Below are 22,402 nucleotides of genomic sequence, written 5' to 3'. Positions count from 1 at the left end.
CACACTTCCGCACTGCAGATCTGTAATAAGCTGCCCACTGCTCCCCAGTGACGTTAAGGTGTACATTAAGTGCACTGTGCATTTGCATAGACACACTAGTTCACTTGGCCTAAGTGTAAGCACATGAGCACACGAGTGCAAATGAAGTGAGAAATGCTGGACAGGCCCATAAAGACTGAGACCAGAGGAAAGGTTGTTTGAAGGTATGAAAGGGTTGGAGTCTAGGTCAAATAGAGGTCACAGTTCAGAGAATGTGTCAAGGGTCAGGTCAGGGTCGAGAGAAGGTTTAAGAGAAAGACTTTAGGAGTACAGGTGTGAATGCAGGACTTAAACAGGTCATTAGCTCATTAGCCTTCTGGGGTGACTTTGGGGTTGTGTCTGAGGGTGTCCACTCACGTCTTGTGACTCGACTGGTGCACAGGCAGCGAGGATCCGGAGAACTCCGCCTTCTTCCTGCTATCGGGCCGGGTAAGTTTGGCTTGGTTCTCGGCACTCTTCTCGGTCGACTTCTCTGCTTTCTTCCCCTTTTTCTTCTCCTCCGCCTCCCTTCAAGAAGAAAGAAGGAAAAAAAAACGGTTTCAGTCTGTTTTCCCTCTGTGAGTTCTTTAGTGGTTATTTACCCCTGCTTATCATCATGTCTTTGTGTGGGCAGCTCTGACACGTCTGAAGCTGTTTGATGATGAGCCAGTAGCCCCCCCCCACCCCCCCACCCCTCCCTCTCCTTCTTTCGGAGAAGACACTTATCACAGCGTGCAGCTGTGGCAAGCCTCGCCATTGTTAGATCTATCTATTGGTTTTGCTGGGGAGAGGAGAGGAGGTGGAGGGATAAAAACATGTGCGATCGATCACGCTCGTGGAGCGCCCGTCACCCGACCGAAGCGCTGCCGCGCCAACACGGCGGCCATTATCGCTTCGCCAGCAGACACATCGGCCCGCGGGCTTAACGAGCTGCCGAGCACGTAAACCCCTTCACCCCCCTCGCCCGTGCCCCCACCCTCTTGTGTAAACCTTGCACCTCGAGGGGTTAGTTAGGGCCCTGCCGACACTGCCGACTGATAGCCAGCATGGGTGTGGAAAACACTCAGCTCACCCCCAAACCTGTGGTTCCTCAACCCTACGTGTACAGTTATGAGAGTCTATATGAATAAGACTAAAAATATGAACGTTTGAATATGTATGTGTGTGTGTGTGTGTGTGTGTGTGTGTGTGTGTTTATGTGAGACAGAGAGAGAGAGAAAGAGAGAGAGAGAGCGACAGACAGACTGGCAGTGAGCGAAAGAGACAATGTATGTGTGCATGTATGTGTGCAGACCATATGCATATGTGCACGTTTGTGTATTAATCTATAGGGGATTGTGACGTCGAAACTTTAGGGGGGCTGTTTATGCACTCCCCTCAATCCCCACCCCTTCCCCTGGATGGAGTTTGCAACGGCCACGTACTGGTGGGCGGACGGCAGGCCCAGACCCTTCCACTTGGGCGAGGGCTCCAGATTCTTCTTGCCGCCTGGCTTGCTGGGCGCGAGCTGCTGTCTGGCCCTGTCGTGCACATTCTTCTCCTGGTGCTCGTAAGCGCGCTGAGCTTGGCCCGCTTCCTCCGCATCAACCGGTTCCACATGTGGGATCTTCTGTGTTGATGGAGGCTCTTCTTGAACTACAAAATCCTGTCAAAGAAGACAAGGAAAGGGTGGGGGGAGGGGGGAGGGGGGAGGGGGGAGGGGGGCAGGAAAGGAAAGGGGAGAAGGAGGAGGAGGGGGTGAAGAAAAAAGAAGAAGGGGAAGAAAATCAGAAATAGGACCTTTTCAAATGCAAGCTGTAAAATATACAATAAATTGCGCTCGTAAAATTATATGGATGGGGTCGTTAAAAAAGAGGTCTTCCTCCGTGTGATTGTTCCTCTAACAGAGCCTTTGGTGCCTCTGGTGATTGGAGCGAGCGAGAGACAGCATATTTTCCATTCTACATCTGACATGTTGCTTCTCTGCTCGTTTATTACCGAGACGTGTCACATGAGTCCGAGGAGCCCTTTGTGCCGCGATGCGGCGCCTTCAAACGGATCAGGGTTTTGAGTTCGTAACACTCTCTGCTCACAGATCAGCAGGCCTCTCGAAAGTTTGCCTTAAGCAGAATAACAACTCTGCCTTTATGGAGAGGCGGGTGCCGGGAGAGGGACCAAGTATGAGAAAGAGAAGTAAGGATGGGAGGGGAGGGGAGGGGAGGGGAGCGTGAGGGTGCGAAAGAGAACGCGAGGGAGAGAAGGACTGGTTGCCTTCATTAATGGCCTGAACAATATGAAAAGTTTATTGTTTCTGTACATTCCTGGCACTGAAAGTCTTTTTTTTTTGGGGTAACTTGGAACAGGGAGACAGAGGCGCTTTTGTGCCACTGTTATTCAGAGATGATTTCTGAAGCTGTCAAGGTCCCTCTTTTCTATTTAACCCTGTTTCGCACCCTCTCCCTCTCGTCTTCTGTCTAGCCCTCTGTTCCTCCTTTTTCAAGGAGCACCACTGTCTGTGCCAATGGGGTGCATATGAAGACTCCGCAGTCGATGCCAACTTTAATCACAGACACCTGCCGTGCAGACTTTCAATGGATGCACAGACAGAAACGAGCGAGGGAAGGTGAGAAATGGAGAAAGACAGCGACGGAAGAGACAGGCTGCGTAGAAAAGAGATAGAGCGATAAAAGACTGGAGTAATAATGGTGCTCTGTAGGTCAAGGGGTGTTGGGCTGCTTTCCCAGTGGCTTGTTAGGCCTGACGCAGGCAAGGGTCCATGGCAGGGGTGCGGTGGGATAATACTGCCCTCTCCACAGGCCTCCTTCTCTGGGGAGCGGGAGGAAGAATGGGCTGAGCAGGGCAAATATGAGAGCCCTGCCAGGGGTGCCACGCTGGGTACTTCAACAACACCGCTGCTGTCTTTCCAAACACTGTCTGGCATGATTAGGCTGCCCTTGAACCCTGACCAACGCTCCTGTGAATGGTTGTTCTGTCCCTTTAGACTCAGGTTGTTCTTTAGCTTTTTCTACCTCTCCCTCTCTCTTTCCCTCTTCCTCCCTCTCTCTCTCTCTCCCACTCTCTTTCTCCCTCTCCCTATCTCTCTCTCTCTTTCTCCCTCTCCCTCTCTCTCTCTTTCCCTCTTCCTCCCTCTCTCTCTCTCCCACTCTCTTTCTCCCTCTCCCTCTCTCTTTCTCTCTCTCTCTCCCTCACCCTCTCCCCCTCTCTCTCTCTATGTCTTTCATACGAAACAAACATCTGAAAGATCTGAAGCTTAATCGCATCCATCAGCACGGCTGGAGCGTGTGAGGAGTTGAACAGCTACACACACAACTGTCAGAGCGAACAGAGCAATGGCGGCGGCTGCTACTTCTCTGGAGAGCCAGAGGCGGAGGCGTCAGGCTGCTGGCACAGAGAGCCTTCAGAGGTCTGAATCACGATGGAAAGACCCCTAAGAAGAAGCCCTGGGAGATGGGTGGGGAGCTGTTTCATGAGGAGAGCCTAATCAGTGTGTCTTGGAGTCATCACGCGTGAGAATGTGTCCGCTTTGGTAATCAGCTACACGCTACTCACGGCTGCTCTCTGGCAAGGACCTGGCCAGCGAGGAGAGCACGGGGGCTGATTGCTCAACGCTGCCCACTGACACTGGCTTTCAACTAGCCTACACGCACACAGACATGAGCAGGCATGCACGCACGCACACACACACACACACACACCTGCATGTACACACTTAGATACTCCCACGACATGACATGCAAAAACAAATCCTTAAATACACACACAAACACACACATGAGTGCACACACACGCACACATGCATGTACGCCCACACACACACACCCTAACAGACCTGTGCCATACACACACACACACAGACACACAGACAGACTTCTCGACCCCAGCCCCTTGCTACTCCTCTGACTGTCTCTGGCGTGCAGCGGCCATGTTTGTTTGAGAGTGTCTGATCTAATAAAGGCGTGAAGAGGGATCTGGGAGAGGCGCAGATTATGTTGAGAGATACGGCGCGTGTTGCCTTTGGCTCTGGTGCTGGACGAGGGGGAACAGCTCGGCTCAGACCGGCCCGGTGCGGCGCGGCACAGCAGCAGAGGAGCTGGGAGCAGCTGGAGCAACGCCGAGGCCTCACTCTCATTCTCCTTTCGTGCTCCTTCTCTCTCTCTCTCTCTCTCTCTCTCTCTCTCCCTCTCTCTTTCTCTCTCTCTGTCTGTCTCACTCCCGGCGCTGCAATCAGACCAGCGGCGGGGTCCAGACTCGTCAGCAAGGAGCGTGTCAGCTCTGACAACAGAGCTCCCCCTTCTCCGAACTCCGGGACAAATTAGATTAGTCTCACGCCTGTGGAAGAGTCGGCTCCAGCTCACACGTACAGCGAGAGCGCTGACACTCTAGCGGTAAAGACTGTCAGCTGCTTAACGACCGCTGGCCCACATTTGACTGGATCAGGCCTATACAGTACATCGGGTAAAGGGCTAGGCTTAGGTCTCTGGGAGTGAAACTTCAACAGGTGGAAAAGAATAGGAACAGAAGAAGCTGTTTGTCCTTACGAAACCCCAGACTTCAGAGAGAGTCGTAGCTGCTATTTCGAAGCCTTAAGGGTTCTAATGAGGCTAGAGGAACTTCTAGACTTTTGTAGGCAACAGAGGTTCCAAGTTGAACGGTTCTTGTGGACAAAAAAGCCCTTGTGTTTTCGTATGTAAAACTGCCCACGAGGACGTTCATGTCTTCATCTCAGCAGAGAAGGTCTGGGCAGAGGCCACTTTTACAGCATGCCGTCCGTCACATAGGCCTGGCTCAGGGAGACTGGCACAGTAAAATGTTAGAGTTTGGAGTTTCACTGGCCAGCTCGCCAGCTCGCCAGCAAGCACCCTCTGTGCCCAGGACACCACTGACCCCCCCCCCTGACTGCCACTACCAGACTGGACTGGGCCAGACCAGACTGGGTCCACACAGACCCTTACAGTTCACTGCTTCTGGGTCATACGCCAACAGCAGAAATACAGAAAAAACAAGAAAAAAAGAGAATTCGTACTAAATGGCAAATCTATGATGTGGATTGCTTTCGAAAGCAAATCCTAGGCAGAGAACAGAAGTACGTAGTTCAAGCACACAAGAGCTGGCCTTGGGCACTGCCCTGTACAAGCCATGGTTGTTGTTCAGAGATTTTCGCAGGATACTGCGAACAAACTTGGACCATTCAAAACAGCGGCCTGTCAGCATTCCGAAGTTGCAATCTGTAAGCGATGACGGAACGGAATTTCCAGTCCTATCACAAATTGGAGCTCCCGCTTTAATCACCCTGCTGCAGTCCAGCAGAGATATGTTGGTACGCCATCCCGTTTACATCTGCTAGCTAGATTAGCACAGATAACATCACAGACAATTTCGCAAAATAGCACATGAAGGGAAATCAGCCTTTTGTAATAGGATTTCCTTTCCCGTCGCTCAAGGACAGAATTATGTACGTTATAAAATAGTCTGACGACAGCATAAAGCATTGGTACTGATGTTCGGACCGATTAACATAAATGAGAAACGCATACTGGACGGCGGCCATTGTTTGAGTCCACACAAAGGCATTTACAGCCTTCAATGACCAACTGTGAAAATTGTCAGATGTGTACTAGATCTGGACCTCACTACTATTAAAACTCATTTTCTAATTCAGGTCTATGACTCAAGGTGTTTTCTATTACACGCTCAAGGGTATATCTGATATAATTCTTTTAATGTGAAATCTCATGTACAAAGAGCTTTTGTAAATAGCTGGCTCCGTAAACCCTAATGTAAATGTCGTCAGTCCGTAAAAAGGAATACATTCTCTTTCCGACAAAACATATTAGTGAGTCACTATTGAGAAAAATGGTGTTAGTTTTTTTCTTCTTTCTTTTAAATGATAAACAGATTTTTTTCCACAGCTTGCAGCCATTATCAGGGCAGATTTGTTAATTTATCAAGTCACTTAAGGCTCGGAAACAGCACCACCACATGAATCACTTGACATTTCAAACGCGCACTTGACTTTAGTGTGAGGAACTGGACGGGCTTCACATTCTTTCAGGAGCGGGGTGATTTAAAAAACAGGACAGCAACCGAGAGACAGAGAGAGCGAGGGAGAGAGGCAGGGAGGGAGGGAGGGAGGCAGGGAGGGAGGGAGGGAGAGAGAATGGAGGGTGGAAAAAAAAAAGAGGCTTTTCTTTTTCGTGACAAGCAGACGCTAGCTCAACAGCGAGGGACGGGAGCAGACACTGATTTCATGAGGGCCCCTCCTCCGCTGTGATCAATCAGACGTGTGGAGCCTCGCGCTGGAACCCACCGAGCGAGTTTGTGTTTCTGCGTTTGCTCGCTCTGCTCCGTGTTCCGTCATCCATCTTCAAATACAGGAGGAGGAGGAGGGGGAGAGTGACACCTCAAGATCGGGCTTGGCTGGTAGCTGGGGCTGTTTGTCTGTGTCTGTGTGTCTGCTTGTATGTGTGTGTGTATGTATGTGTGTGTCTCTGCTGGTGTCTCTTTGCGTGTGTGTGTTTTCTCCAGTAGCTAAAATATAGTTCAGTTCCAGCACACTCCCTGAGTAAAAACTCCTGCTAATACTCTGTACTCTGGAAGTGGCAGCAGGCTAGAGTGCATCCACGGCCAAATGGGAGATGCTACTTAACTCCCGGCATCCAATGGGCTCCATAAAGCATGACAGTGAAGGGGGGAGTGAAAACTGATGCAGGCCACGTGCATGCTCCCCCGCACTCACACACACACACACACACACACACACACACACACACACACACGGCTCTTATGCACACCTGTGCAACCCCACCACCCCCGCTCACCTGCGTGTTGATTTGGTTGGCGAAGTACGCCGAGTGGCCCTTCAGCAGCGAGACCAGGTCTTTGTAGACGTCGCCGCTCCTGTCATAAGCGCTCTCCTCTCCCTCCTGCTTAATTCCCTGCGAAAGAAAACAACGTGGAAAGAAGTTGTTAGAAAAAAAAAAAAAGAGAGAGGCCCAGAACCGAATATGCCGGAGCAACACGAGTTTTATTCCCATTAGTGTATCAGTATCACTGGCTGGGCGCCTCCGCTGGGCTTCGCTGGCTATCTTCACTGGCACCTGCACGCTCCTACTGGAAAAACACTGACAGACCAGCCAAATGTGAGGCACAACAATCCTCCTTCCAAACCCAGCACTGATGTTTGACCATAGCGCAGGGGATATGAATGCACGTTCACACATACACAAACACACGCACGCACGCACAGACACACACACAGACACACACACACACACACACACACACACACACACACACACACACACACGAAGAAACACACATGCTCAGACACGCACACTTACAAACACACACACACATACACACACACACACACACACAGTGAACTTCATTACGTACACGGTTTAGCTCCAATCAAAATCAATATCATGTGTCTGGAGCAACAGTTCTGTCCTGACCTAAGCTGAACCATATTGAGATAGTGGCAAAGAAAACAGCAGAAAGCTAGGAAAAACAGGGAACAATAAGAAATAAAGGCAAAAAAGAGAGGGACAGAGATTGAGTGAGAAAAGACTGAAAGAGTGAATGAGGAAATGGACTAGACGACCTGGGCCTGTACGTGAAAATAAAATATCCATTGAACAGTTTAACATTTCCATCTAATTAATCACACACACACACACTTAATACTAACACTCTTCATCACACGTACAAACACTCACCTACACACACACACACACACACACACACACATACACACACACAAAACAAGGTCTGTGAAACCTCTGTAAACCTAAATGTGGTTAGAGGCGATGCTTTGGCAGTGAACCCTGCGCTTGTACATGCGTTTCTAAACTTTTCGGCCACACTTACCTCATGGTTTGGAACCCCTCTCTGATAATCATGACTTTCACACATGGTAAAAACCCCCCTGTGTCTTTCTGTGGGACTCAGAACTGATCCAGAGCTTCGGCTAATTTCCTTGACAGGCTGCCATGCTATGAGTCTGACCAAAGATTACACATTACTGTTTAATCCGGTGTAGACACCGCTTCAGGCCTGTTCCATGGATGGCTTTTAAAGGTGTGTGAGCTTGATGAGATTTGCATGTTTGGGACAGCAAACTCCCCTGCACTACAGGCTACCTACACACCTGGCGTCCTGACCCTACCACCCCCAGACGTCATGAGGTAATATAAATATGCACTCAAGCACCTTGGGCTCATAATCATGATGTACAAATACAAACACAGATCTGGGATCAGTGGTGTAAGAGTAAGCCTGAGACAAAGCAGGACCACCGCCATTTGCTCACAACCCCTGGTACCAGTGTCTTCTTGAAGATGTCTATTTTCAGTGGAGATTACTGTTAGAAAGGCCAGAGGGATTGATAGGGGGAGTAAATAAGTGTGAATGACTTTGTGCGAGCATGTATGTCTGTGTGTGTGGGTTTGGGGGTGTGTGTCTGTGTGTATGTAAGTATCTACTATGTCCTGTATTTGTTTGCGTGAGGGTTTGCTTTGAGAGCTCACCCCGTTAAGGAAGATTCCAGCCGTACTGCAGGTGATATAGAGAGTGTCCGTGTCACACGGCTCCACCATGAGGTAGCAGATCTCTCCATGCACCTGCCTCCAGGGTGGGGAGCGGCAGCCATTACTGAACTCGTAATCTGCACAGCATCATGGGAAAAAAAAGGGTTTAGATCTACAGCACCGAGTTTGCTGCACCACAAACAATTAAAAGCAGTTCAATCACTGAAATAGAAGCCCCCACTGCACTGGAAGAAACTCCTGAAAAAATTATAACTTAGATGGAATGCATGATTTTATAAGCAATAACCTGTTAGATCTCAAACCTAAAATGAATCAAAAGAGAGGGGAAAAATGAGAAAGGAAAAGAGGAAAAGGGACATGTGACTGTGAACAACAACTGGGCCCGTCCATCAACTGGCCATATAAATCTAGCAGCGGTTTTTCCCGGTGATTCACAGACAGCAGGAAATAAGGCACAGAGCAGAAGGAGAGAGTTCAGGAGGCGCACGGAGCTCATTGCTCCTGTCTGCACCGCTGCGTCTGAATGAGGAATGGACCCTCTGTACAGATCACAGAGCACAGAGACCCAGTCCCAGCTACCAACACTCATATTTTACCCTGGTCAGGCCTCCCCCAGCCCCCCCTCTACATCCACACAGCTCCAAGACTGTTTGTGTAGCAGGTTCCAATTGCCCCCCGCGGTAGGGGACACATTTCTCAACACATGACCATCCATCACTGAGGTCACTGAGCAAGGCTAGAGTGTTTTGCCATTCTGACCCAGTCCATTTTAACATGTGTGTGTGTGTGTGGATATGTATGTGAGTGAATGTATGCAAGAGTGTGTGAGTGTGAGTGTGAGTGTGTGTGTGCGTTGAGAGGTGGTGGTGAAAGGGAATGAGTGAGAGAGAGAGAGAGAGAGAGAGAGAGAGAGAGAGAGAGAGAGAAAGAGAGAGGAACTTGATGAATCTCAGAGTGAAAGTTTGACGCGTGTAATTGCTTCCATGTTGCGGAGGAGCTGAAAAGAGATTTTGATATTTTGGGGGAAGGCAGAGTTGCCCACTAACACTGACTTTGCAACGCCAGGACGTGAGGAAATAAGAAAAATGGAGACATATGAATGGATAAAGAAGCCAGAGATAAAGGTGAAAGGAAAACATCAAAATAGAAAGGGGGAAAGAAGAGGCATAAGAGAGAGAAAAGAGATAATAAAAACAGGGAGAGGTGAGAGGGGAGAGGGCGATGAAGGGAACAGAAAAGGGGAGAGGGAGAGGGAGGAGAGTGATAACTCAAACCTGATGTGTAGTTAACAGACTTGAGCAGCCTCTTCTCTCCTGAGCCACAGAAGCTCTTGAGCAGTTCCACTTCATTCTTCACCGCGCTAGGACTCAGCCGGACCTCTCTGTGTACACACACACACACACACACGCACATGCGAACACATGCACACACACACACATCAAAACCTTCAAATAAGGGGCTTCACATAGAGGTACCCCAGATGAGAGGCTGGAAAAGCGGTGTGTATGTGCATGCGAATAATATATAGACAGAGACAGACTGAGAGAGAGAGAGAGAGAGACAGACAAACAGAGAGAGACAGACAAACAGAGAGAGAGAGAGAGAGAGAGAGAGAGAGACAGACAAACAGAGAGAGAGAGAGAGAGAGAGAGACAGACAAACAGAGAGAGAGAGAGAGAACAAAAAAAAGATCCAAAAGGTGACGGAGAGAGCTAAGGGCTCTGTACCAAGAGCGTGTACTCTATAAAGTGCAGCCCATCACATGTACGCACTGGCTGATCTGCTTGAGGGAGCTGCTGAGGACCTGGGTGTCCAGCTGCTGGAGGAGGATGAGCAGCTTGACCTTAACCTCCGTCTCCTCGCTGGGGTCGCCACCTTTGACCTTCTCCAGTAGGCGCAGCACGGAAGAGTCCTCCCCCTCCACAGTAGCGAAGCTGGGGCCCAGAATCTGCACCACTGGATCTCTATTAGCTGGAAAAAACACACACACACACACACACACACACACAAAACACCCACCAAGAGGATAACTGGTGCCTTTCCTTCTGGCCAGTGTGTTCTCTCATGCCACTTAACTTATCAAGCTTTATCTCTAACCTTCAAACAAGTTACTGAATTTTATTTAAATGGGATTGTCAGAAATTATTTTCATTGCACTCAAACTAAATTGTGTGTCTTCTGGCCTGGATGCATGTGTTCATGTTTTTGATGGTGTGTTTCTCTATGTAAGTGTTTATGCTGGAGTGCTTCTGTGCACAAATGTTTTTGGCTGTTCAGCTATGCGTGGCAGTTGCGGTTGTGTGGTTATGTGTTTGCAGTGTTTGCACTGGTGAAGTGTTTTTAGTGCTGGTGTGAATGTGCCAACCAGTGTTGGTGCTACGATCCTGCACAAAGGCGCTTTTTCCGTGGTGTGGGCCTGTTCAGGTACTGTGTAAAGGTATGTACTGTGTAAAGGTATACTGTGTAAAGGTATGTAAGTGTAAAAGTATGTACTGTGTAAAGGTATGTGACTGTGTAAAGGTATGTACTGGTTTGACGGTGAGCAGCATCATAGATGCTGTTGTGGCTCACTTTTGTCAGTGGTGCTGATGTGGAGGGGGCGTGTGTTTCAGTGTTTCTGCTAGTCTGGTGTTATGTACCACTGTTTGTGACTGGAGATGCTGTGGCAGCTGTGTTTCATGGCAGTGAAGCAGCGAGTGATCAGCTTACCTTCCAGACAGGCACGCACCTCCTTGAGCTTCCGCTCGTTGGCCACCTGCAGGAGCTTGGAGAGCTGGCTGAAGCTGAGTACGGAGATCAGTGGGGGGGACAGGTGCAGCAGAGGACGTCCGCTCGGATCCTTCTCACGAGACACCACTGACACACCACTAAAAATGATGAGTGCACGCAAAAAAGGCACAGAGAAGCACACGCAGAATTCAGAGTACTGTTTGTTCAAACTCTTTCTTTATGACCAGTCACATAAATCCTGCTAAGAGTGTGCGAATGTCTGGAGGGCTTCTAAAAGAATTTAGTTCACCTCTTTCCCCTGAACTAAAAAAATCAACAAATTTTGAGGGGCTCTCGGGCCAACAGTTCACAAATTTGTTATCGGTGAAATCTGAGCGCTCCAGTGTGGCCTCAGTGAGCGGCTGAGGCAGGACGACTACTGGAGCGCTGACTGCCAGGGAGAAAGAACAGAACATTCAGGCGCGGTGTGTTTAGTGTCTTACTGAAGTCGAATTGCAAAACAAATTCATTTAAGGTCGTAAATATGAGCCCTTCGAGGGGAGAAACGCATTAGGGCGCCGTGACAACATCCTTCGTAACATAATCCATAGCGCAGACGGAGCCCGGTCCGTAATTACCTGATGTCATACTCTGTTTTGAAATCAGAAGCCTCCAAAGACGTTTTCCACTGTAGCGGCTCTTTAAACACATGCTTCGCCTCCTGAGGGTGTCTGGCGCTGAACTGTTCCACGAAGCTCTGGATCTCTTTCAGGAGGGACGCGTTCTGCGGTGTGATCTCCAGCTTGCCCGTTCCAGAGCTTGCGGTGGTCCATTGGGCTGCTCTTGTCAGTGCTACCCCCATGACCGCTGGGGTCGAGGTTGTTATGCAGCTACTAGAAAGTTATCTAGGAAGAAGAAAAAACATTAACGTTAGCATTCACTGTAATTCGTCCTTGCAACTATAATAATGAGTGTATCGATAAATACAACTATATATATATTGCTAAACACACAGTAAATTAGATGGAATAGCAAGCAGTACCTTGATGTAAACGATATCATAACACATTTTAATCCCACTAGCGATAGCTAACTTATACTTTGCTAACTTTACTAAGGAGTGTAAAGCAACTTTTCATGTTGATAATTAATCACACTGTAACTGAACAAGGCAATGTCAGTTAGCTAGTTGTATTTGGTAAGCTTTTCAAAATGTACTTACCAAACCGTTATTTTCGCGACTGTGTCGTTTGCTACCCAAAGCTTGCTCAGCTTTCTAGATAGCAGTTGTTTCGTTACTATGGTAACATTGCCTCGCTTTGGCGAGAAAGCTCCGGTTGCTAGGATACTATTAAACAACATGAGGCAGGAAAGGACAGAAAGTACAAACTTGTTAAAGAAAACGGCTTTCTCTCTGTCTGAATCCACGCCAACATATTGCACTTTGGGTTTATTATGACTTATGATGGCAAACATCATACTTAGGATATAAAAACCCATTTACCCGTATAATTAAACTGTATGACATTATGTTGAATATGTGCGTTCACTTTTGAGTATGTGGCTTGTCGTGTATCCACTCAGCCACACATTTCTTTGCGTAAACTTCCTCTGGCCCAGTTGTATGGTTTGGCAGTGCACTGCAGACAAACATTGGGAGGACAGAAACGACTCAGAACTGCCTATTTGGTCCCTCAAAATAAGTTCATTCAGCTCTACATTATTCACGGTCAATCCCTGATAGCACTCTCTCACACACACCATGGCTTTTAGGCTGAAATAAACTGTAGTCTCCTATTTTCGAGCCAGTTCAAATACGAGCCTACATTCGTTACACATCCATCTGCACTAATAGAGAGAAATCTGTTTCAAAAGTTGTTGATGCAATCAATTCAGATAACTCACACGCCAAAACACCACATTAGCTTTGAGAGAGGATATATAGAAAAGGCGTTTTCAATGTTTTCACTGTGGTGTTTTGTTATGTTTTAAAAGTCTAGTAAACAGCTAGAGTGAGCAGTATTTCATGCAACCAGGCCAAAAGCCTGTTTGATGAGAACAGTATTTGTGCTGGTAAATGTATGTTTGAATGAGTGGTATTAAACTTCCAGGAGTTTAATTACCCCTAAGGTGCTTGAAGCTGTTTGTTGATGTTGAACCGCTGCCACCTTACCTGCACTCGCATGACATAAGCACTGATTGAGGGGAGTCAATTTACACCAGCGAGACCACCTGAACCTAGGCACAATTTACAGAGTTAATGATGCAGCTTATTGCACAGGGAACGACGAGGAAGTGCAGCGCTCATTTAATCAAGCCTTTTCCGTGCGGGTGAAATATAGGTATTCCCGCACTTTCAAACACGTCACGAGTAAACAAGAAAAGGAGCCCGTGGTAATCAGGCGGACCAGACTGCCTATTTTTCTTTTTCGAAAAGAAGCTCTAGGAAAATAAGCAGATACTCTGGTAGGCCTTTGATTCGCTGCTTGTAGTGGAGTCTGCAATGGAGCTCAGCTGAGTAAGTGGTAATGCCTCAGCCATACAGACACACTATAGGTCAACACGCATAGGCCTCTGGTGATGCTCATACATGAGTTTAATTCCATATAAAACAATGTTTTTTTTTACTGTAATGTATGTATTAGGTAATGAAAAATGTAGAGTGTGTGTGTGTGTGTGTGTGCGTGCGTGCGTGCGTGCGTGCGTGCGTGCGTGCGTGCGTCTGTCTGTCTGTCTGTCTGTCTGTCTGTCTGTCTGTCTGTCTGTCTGTCTGTCTGTCTGTCTGTCTGTCTGTACTGATGTGTGTGCGTGCGTGTGTCTGTCTGTCTGTATGGATTTCTGATGTGGTGCGTGAGCTCATCAGGGTGCACAGGCCGTGATTTATAGCTGTAGAGCAGACATGTTTTCATTTGATTTGAATAAATCCACTTTTTTTTTCATCAGGGCTGAAGGAGGTGCAAATCAGTGCTGTTGATCTTATTGTGTGGCAGCTGCCTGGCAGCTCGGTGACTTACTGGAAAGACAACAGAGACGAGAAAGAGAGAGAGAGAGAGAGAGAGAGAGAGAGAGAGAGAGAGAGAGAGAGAGAGCGAAAGAAAGAAGAAGAGTTAGAGAGAGAGAGCAGGAGAGCCCAAACTCCATGCCCAATAAAAACAACCGATTCCTCCATCGCTCCAGCCTTGTCACTCCTCGCTCGGGCCTGCTAGCCAATCACTCACAGACGTTCTGTTGCTCTTTCCCTCCTTCTGTGTCTCCACTGCTGGCAGGGGCAACAGCTTGACTCAGAGCCCAAAAGGTAAAGTGAAGACGGTCGAGCGTGCGGTAAATCACTCATCTGGGACCAGCCAAAATAGAGAAAGAGATGGATAGATACAGTGGCAGAGAGAGGGAGGGAGGGAGAGACAGAGAGAGAGAGAGAGAGAGAGAGAGAGAGAGAGAGAGAGAGAGAGAGAGAGAGAGAGATGACTGCTGTCGTCTGGATTAAATTACAGAGAGGCACTGTCGAGACACAGATGGGTAATGCCAGTTTCAGACTGAAGGTACATGAATGAAACATGGGGCTGCTGCCAAGAAAGGAGAAACAGTTGAGGTAGTGGTGGTGGTGGTGGTGGTGTGTGGTGTGTGTGTGTGTGTGTGTGTGTGTGTGTGTGTGTGTGTGTGTGTGTGTGTGTGTGTGTGTGTGTGTGTGTGTGTGTGTGTGTGTGTGTGTGTGTGTGTGTGTGTGTGTGTGTGTGTGTGTGTGTGTGTGTGTGTGTAGGCAGGGGGGCAGCAGGATGAATGGGAGGCTAAATACCCAGCAGTCTCATTAGCCACTGTAATTAGCCTGGGCTTAGGTGGAGAGGTCAAACGGAGCGACCCCGGACTGCCGTTTCCTCCAAACATAAACACACATGGCCTGCATTCAAAGGCACCTGCCGACTCTCCTGATGCACTCACTGAAGCCCTTATCTCCTTTTCTCTCCTCTCCTCTCTTCTCTGTGTTTCATTCTTTTATTTGTATTAAATGCTCCCTTCTCCATGCTCCCTTCTCCATTCTATTTGTCTCTCTTCTCCTCCTCTCCTCTTCTCCTCCTCTTCTCCTCTCCTCTCTTCCTCCCCCCCCTCTCCCCACAGTAAACACTGGAACGGGCCCGTGTGGCTGCTGTTTCTCCGCTCCAGTGCCACTGATGATTGAGTTGCTGGTGGGGAAATGCTTTTCAGGAGACTGAGATGGAGCGGGCCAGAGGCTGGGCAGAGCCGTATGCAGCGTGAGCCATGGTCAGCGTGACTGCATCAATCCACAGTGTACTCGGCTCTCCAAACAGTCCATTAACCAGAGGAACCAGGGGGGGAAAAAGACTTGCGGTGAGGTGAATCTGGAATCGGCATGGCCAGGCCAGGCGTTTTTCTCCAACCCTCTGCGCTCTCCACTCACACGTCAAGTTCTTCTGTGCTCTCGCCTACTACTTTCAGTTCTCCTTCTTTCAGTCTTTAGTTCTCGTTAGCTTTTACAAGACCAGTACAGCAGTCCCTATTATGGGATTAGATGGAAGGCTGTCATATTAAGTCATGGCCAAGAGGCCTGATGTGGTATGGGGGGGGAGGCTTTGGTGAAAGTCAGACATAGTTCAGTAAAGTTGAGCACAGTTCATGCAGGCGATGGTCAAGCAACACGAGGGAGGGGATGTGGTCACAGTAATGAACACCTGTGAAATATGTCCTTCACGTTATAGCCAGCCCTCTTCCAAAAACAGGCTGGAGTCAAGGTTTGCACTAACAAGAGGAGAGCAATTCTGCAGCTTTTAAAAATACTGGGTTTTCTCCATAACAAGCTATGGCCTTTTTTTTTCTTCCTCAACTAGTGAACCAGCAGGGGCAGAGAGAGAGAGAGCAGCTTAGACTGACTTACGATCGAGCGGAGACTCGATGACCCGTCCTATAACTTTTTTCTTTTCTGAGGGAGCCATTAAACGAGCACATGTGCTACTTGCAGGCAGGGTCCGACACACGTCACCACTAATGGGCTTATCTGATTTTAGTCGGAGGGGGAGGCGTGCAGTGGTCACACACTACTTGCAGTGAGTATCTGCTGAACGTAAACTCACAGCGTGATTTACTCACCGTGAATAACAGGCCGTTTCATGGTCTGTTTGTGCAGAAGGCAGTAGCGCAGAGCACAGGTGAGTCAGTCATGCACCAGGAAAGCACTGGTCTCTGCTTCGGCTATGGCTTTGACAGGTGAGAGACCGGAGAAGATGGGTGCCAAAGAAAACGACACTTCATAATCCGGACGAAATTGGGCCGTGGAGCGTTTTTGTATTTATGGGCCGTTTAGCAAAAAGGATTTCTCAGCTGACATTTGCTAAAGCTGTCTCTTTTTGACGGGAATGACGTTCCCTGTTTCTCCATTAAGGCATCTGTGGGCGACCAAGCAGGTGTATACTTATAGAGACTGCTTGGGCTTTATTTGACAATGGCCATTCTTAGGACTCATAAAGTTTCATTTCTAAGAAAATCAATGTCAACTGTGATGGTCTATAAATGACAGAATGACACAAGACTCCTGCCTGTCATTACAATCAAAGCTGATACCATGGGCAGGTGCTTGTAACATGTTTATGGTGCTGTTGTTGACTTAAGGTGGCAGCTGTTATTACCGTGTGAGTTACAACATGGACTTGGGGACCTGTTAGAAGTTAATGGAGCAGAGACAAACACTTGTTTTGTGAAAAAAAAAGGATCCAGCTTAAGTTTCGAACATGACTAGGCCCTTCTGTGGCTAACCTGACGTTATTTCTTTGTTACAATGTAAAGTGATCTTTTATTCTATAGTTGGTCTGAGCAAATGTAGAAAATGGCAGACAAGTTGGTGCATGTGTGAGCTGGTGTTAGCGCAACCAATGCTGGTGCAGGACACTGCGTGAGCCGGAGTGTACCACAAATCACCCCAGAGTGCCTCATTAGACACGAGCAAACGAGACGCAATAAAGTCGACGGGCGCTGCAGCAGGCTTGCCTCCCTGCAAAAAGAAAAACAACATCAGATACAGTTGAAAATATTTTTACTGTGACAATGAATATCATTGCCCAGGCCTCAGATGGACTTAAACCTACAATTGTGGCTTTCATGTGATGTGTATGTATTTCAAACTGCTTGGTGCCAATGCTTTCTTTGGAGCAAACAGGAGCTGTCAAACAGAGTAGGAAGAGATTTATGAACAGAGGCCGACTGTGCGCTACTGAATAAATTGAAAGAACGTTTTGACATAAATGTTTATTTATATTTTTTACTTTTTCACTTCATCTCTCTGGCATTTTCATCGGGTATCATCACTCTTGATTCGAAACCTCTCAATTCCTTGAAGTTACTTGACTGGAACATGCACTTGAAGGTCTGCAGACTGGTGAAATTGCTGATTTCGTTCGACCTCAAAAAACATGTAACTGAGAAAATGATATCGTCATAAAAGCGAATATTTCCAACCATTCCAGTGACTGATGGCCTGAACTATGTCATCTCTTTTTTTTAAGACATTTGTATTTCACATGCTGTCCTTTTACACAGGAAAAAAGCAACATGTCATATCATATCATTTTCCGAAATATTAGCCAACGACATTGAAATGGTTGACACCAAAGCGTGAAATGGAGGGGTTGGTTGCCACAGCGGCATAAAGGCAGCCCTCATTACATGTTCACTGGCATAAAGAGATCTGATTGGTGCCAAGACTCACTGCTGGGTGGGTAGCTCATCAATAATGTGGTTCCTCCGGGGTCATCTTTGGGCACGGAAAGCCCCCCCCCCCCCCCCTCCTCAATCTCTGCCCTCAAAATGACCCCCTTGGCTGCTGTTTCCTGTGCCTGCTATGAATGCTGCCCCTGCTGCACATTTTACCCCACCTCGCCAGTCCCTCCAACCCACCCTGTTCTCTGGAGATACCAGCTGCTTCTATTATTTCAAAGTGATTCAACATGCTTAAATAAAAACACAGGTCCTCACTTTATTCCCTTCTCGCTCTCTTCTCCTCCATCTCTCCATCCTTCCTTCTTCCTCTCTCTCTCTCTCTCTCTCGTGTGCTCTCCTCCCCTTTGTGTAATTATTATTTTCGAACTGCGGTCAGAGGAGCCGTCTGCCTCTGGCTCGCTCTCTCTTGCACTGGCATCTCAGAGGGTTTTTAATGTGATCCGCCTCGTGTTTTATAATCTCTCCAGGAAGACATCACAGGGCCTGTGTTCCCTCTCCTGTCTGGTAGGGAGGGGTGGTGTGGTGGAGGCAGATGTAGGGGGTGAACTGATGGCATGTGGTGCGTGGAGACTGGAGGTTGGAATGGGTATTGGGTAGGACAGAATGAGGTGGGGCCCTTCACTTTTACCATCGTGGACTTGGGTGAGGATTTGCACTTCTCTTACTGTAGCTTCATTGTTGGCTCCGGTAATGCAGACAAGAGCAAGTGGAGACACTCGGGCAAAATTAAAAAGTGTTTATGTTCTTTATCCGTTGTCACACTATGTTACGCTAATTTCAGACATGGAGAATACAGGGGTAGGGGAGTATGGAGGTGAGGTAGGGAAGAAGAAGAGTAATTGCTTTTTTTTCTTCCCCCGAATGTAGGAATGCAGATTCTCCTGTAAAGCTGACGTGCTATTTAACCTCCAAGGTCAGCGAAGTTTAACACCGGGAGCAGCCAGGAGCCAGTCCTGACAGCCAGTCCAGGAGAGCTTGGTGCCGGTCACACACGTGTGACGTAATACCTGGAAGCTATTAGCTTTAGCGCGCTAACGACAGAGGTCTGCCTGACTGCCACTCAGTTCTTACGGGAGGGTGCTGACACCTTCCAGCACAAACAGTGTTAGCCTAATCACACCGCCCTTGAGGCCTAATTATGCTGTCTGAGCCTTGCCTGTGTGTGCGTGATGCTGAGGGACAGGGGGATTTGGCTCTTGGTTCGAGCCCAGCTAACACTCCACCAGCTCCAGCTAGCGTGCACGGCCCCTGGGCTGGGGTTCTGGAGCTGGGGGGGCAGTTGCAGTGGGGAGCGTCTGCTTTCCCAGGCAGCAGCGGCGGCAGTGGCAGGAGTTCCCCAAGCCACTTTCAGCCTGAGCCTCCGTCCCCCCCCCCCCCCGTCGCTCCCATGGCGACCGTTCTGTTTATGCACCGGGCCGCCCCGCGTGCAGCCGGTCCCGTAAGCCGCCTGTGTAAACTTCCGCTCCCCCTCGCTCCTCTCTTTTCTGTCTTCCCAAAGTCAGCACCTGCTGACAGGCTACTGACGGGACCACATCCCTCGCCGCTTCTCACTTCTTTTTCTTTTCTTTTTCTTTCCCTCCCTCACTTTGTTCTCACAAAGGTGAACGCTGCAGCTTCTCTTCTTCGGCTCCTCACACACACACACACACACACACACACACACACACACACACACACACACACACACACACACACACACGTCTCTCTTAGGTATTCTCTCGTAGACCTGTAGAGCAAATGTTAGTCACTGTAAAAGCAAATAAGACTTATCCAGGCCAATAATAACCAAATATGTCAGCATTTGAGTGACCCATCTAGTATGTGTGTGTGAGTGTGTGTGTGTGTGTGTGTGAGTGTGTGTTGCGTGAATTTGTTCTTCAAATTACTGTCCCCTGAAGGAACATAACCTTTTTCAGAATCACAGAGATCCATCTCTACTCCTGTTCAGACAGCTCTGCTCTGCTCTCCTCTCATCCCTCCCCTTTCATATTCTCCTACTTCGTCTCCAAGACATGTCCCCAGTTCAAACAATGCCAATCAGTGAAGATGACATCGGAAAGAATCATTTAAATTGCTCTGGGAGGTGTGTGTGTGTGTGTGTGTGTGTGTGTGTGTGTGTGTGTGTGTGTGTGTCAGTGTGTGTAAGAAAGAGAGGGAGGGGGAGAGAGAGAGAGAGAGAGAATTAGCGTGCGTAGTGACAGAGTGTGAGTTCATGTCTAGTGTCTGTACGCCTCTTCACTGTTCCCGTGACACAGTGTCAAAACACAGCACTGAGGTCCACAGCACTGTCAGAGGCAGGGGTTCCAGCCAGGATGTCCCTGGAGGGAGACTGATGCCAGGGGGGACCTTCCACTGCTCCTACCCGCACAGCTCAGCTCACTCCTGGGGGCCCTTGGCTCCGGGCTCCCCTCTCCTCTCCTCTCCACTCGGCCCCGGCGCCGCTGACGTGAACGCTGTCTCAGAGAGGCCCCAGAAGAACATAGCGTGCAGCGAGATGGGGATATCTGCAGCATGTGTGTTTTGTCAGAAAAGAAGCGTATGCGGGTGCTTGTGTGTGTGTGTGTGTGTGTGTGTGTGTGTGTGTGTGTGTGTGTTGCGTGGGAAAGTTTGTTGGTCAGTGAGTACCATTGACGGAGCGTGTCAGCATTTCCTCCGGACCAGCAGCGCGTCAAGGCTGTGAGGATACACAGTCACATTAAATGAACACTGGGACCTGTGTGTGTTTGTGTGTGTGTGTGTGTGTGTGTGTGTGTGTGTGTGTGTGTGTCTGTGTGTGTCTGTGTGTGTCTGTGTGTGTGTGTGTGTGTGTGTGTGTGTGTGTGTGTGTGTGTGTGTGTGTGTGTATGTGTGTGTGTGTGTTTTAATTGAGTCAGACTGTGAGGCACAGCCTTGACTCAGTCTGTGTATGTGTGCATGTTGCCACAATTAGTGTGACTGTATGATTCAGACTGACTCAGTGTGACTTAAAAATATGGAAATTCTATGAGTGTGTGTGTGTGTGTGTGTGTGTGTGTCTGTGTGTGTGTGTGTGTGTGTGTATGTGTGTGTGTATGTGTGTGTGTGTGTGTGTGTGTGTGTGTGTGTGTGTGTGTGTGTGTGTGTGTGTGTGTGTGTGTGTGTGTGTGTGTGTGTGTGTGTGTGTGTGTGTGTCTGTGTGTGTGTGTGTGTGTGTGTGTGTGTGTGTGTGTGTGTGTGTGTGTGTGTGTGTGTGTGTGTCTGTGTGTGTGTGTGTGTGTGTGTGTGTGTGTGTATGTGTGTGTATGTGTGTGTGTGTGTGTGTGTGTGTGTGGTGTTACAAAAAATGTAATCATGTCTCACCTCTGCAAAAGATTGTGAATTTCAACTGAATGCCATTTCCCCAGAAACCTGTGGGGGCTGAACCTCTGTGCGAAAACAATTACAACACTAAAGGCACATTTTACTGCTCATTGTCCATATATACGTACATATTAACAAAGAAACGATTAAAATAATATCTGTTAAAAACACCAGAAGTAAAGACTAGCCCACAGCCTAGTGTGTGAATGTGCATGCATATGTGTGTGTTTGAGTGAGCCGATGAAAGAATTTCAATCGGTGAAAAACCTCTCTTGAGTTCCTGGTGAGGGCTCAGCTGACCCTGGGTCTCTAGTGACAACAGTTAGCACATGTGAAAGGTCTGTGTGTGTGTGTGTGTGTGTGTGTGTGTGTGTGTGTGTGTGTGTGTGTGTGTGTGTGTGTGTGTGTGTGTGTGTGTGTGTGTGTGTGTGTGTGTGTGTGTGTGTGTGTGTGTGTTTGTGTCTGAGGTTATTATTATCAAAGATGGGCCTTTACTGCGATGAGAGCTGTCGCACACAGTTCAGACATACACAAACACACACATGCCTCCAAAGCTCAGAGCGTAGCGCTTATGATCAGAGACGGGTTTTTACACCACACACAGCTCTATAAAGAATGTGTAGATAGGAAAGGAAATGGACCCTTCAAGCATATGAAAAGATGCATAAACTGCGTATGAAAAGAGATACCACGTGAGAGCTGATATGATTGCAGTTAGAAATTACATACATCATTGTTTTACTTTTATTTTTAATATTTTATTTTACAATTCATGTTTCTGTCTCTGTACCCTGTCCTCAGTCGTAAGAAATTACAGTATACCCTGTGAGTGAACATGAGATTCATGATCAAGCCGCTGCTGTGACCACCAAAAGTTCAGCATAATCTCCAAAATGGTAATCTTATCATGGTAAAAAGGGAAAGGTCCCCACACTGGTATTGCTCAGACATCTGGGGTCAGGAAACAAACTGAGGTGTGAATGACTGCAACCAATCATAGTATGGGAATGGGGGTAGGCCATTGAGAACCATCTCAGGCAGCAGGTCAGAGAAACCTGATTACCATACAGAACAACAAAAGTTTG

The 22,402-nt window shown here is 48.2% G+C and overlaps 1 protein-coding gene across 1 annotated transcript in view; it reads right to left on the bottom strand.

Annotated features, from left to right (window-relative positions):
- The window catches only part of odad2 (outer dynein arm docking complex subunit 2), a gene marked incomplete at its 5' end in the record, with an annotated part of 71,667 nt that extends 59,529 nt beyond the window's left edge, over window positions 1–12,138 (bottom strand). Inside the window, 8 exons of the mRNA XM_080854944.1 lie at window positions 397–546; window positions 1,443–1,663; window positions 6,837–6,953; window positions 8,547–8,683; window positions 9,842–9,948; window positions 10,340–10,538; window positions 11,277–11,434; window positions 11,915–12,138. Coding sequence (XP_080711070.1) covers window positions 397–546; window positions 1,443–1,663; window positions 6,837–6,953; window positions 8,547–8,683; window positions 9,842–9,948; window positions 10,340–10,538; window positions 11,277–11,434; window positions 11,915–12,138 — 1,313 coding nt within the window. The remainder of the gene's footprint in view (window positions 1–396; window positions 547–1,442; window positions 1,664–6,836; window positions 6,954–8,546; window positions 8,684–9,841; window positions 9,949–10,339; window positions 10,539–11,276; window positions 11,435–11,914) is intronic.
- Between the last annotated feature and the right edge of the window lie 10,264 nt (window positions 12,139–22,402).

The sequence above is a fragment of the Sprattus sprattus genome (assembly GCF_963457725.1).
Source record: "Sprattus sprattus genome assembly, chromosome: 17".
Classification (NCBI taxonomy): domain Eukaryota; kingdom Metazoa; phylum Chordata; class Actinopteri; order Clupeiformes; family Clupeidae; genus Sprattus; species Sprattus sprattus.
The sequence above is the reverse complement of the archived record's forward strand: the minus strand, read 5'-3'. Positions and strand labels throughout refer to the sequence as shown.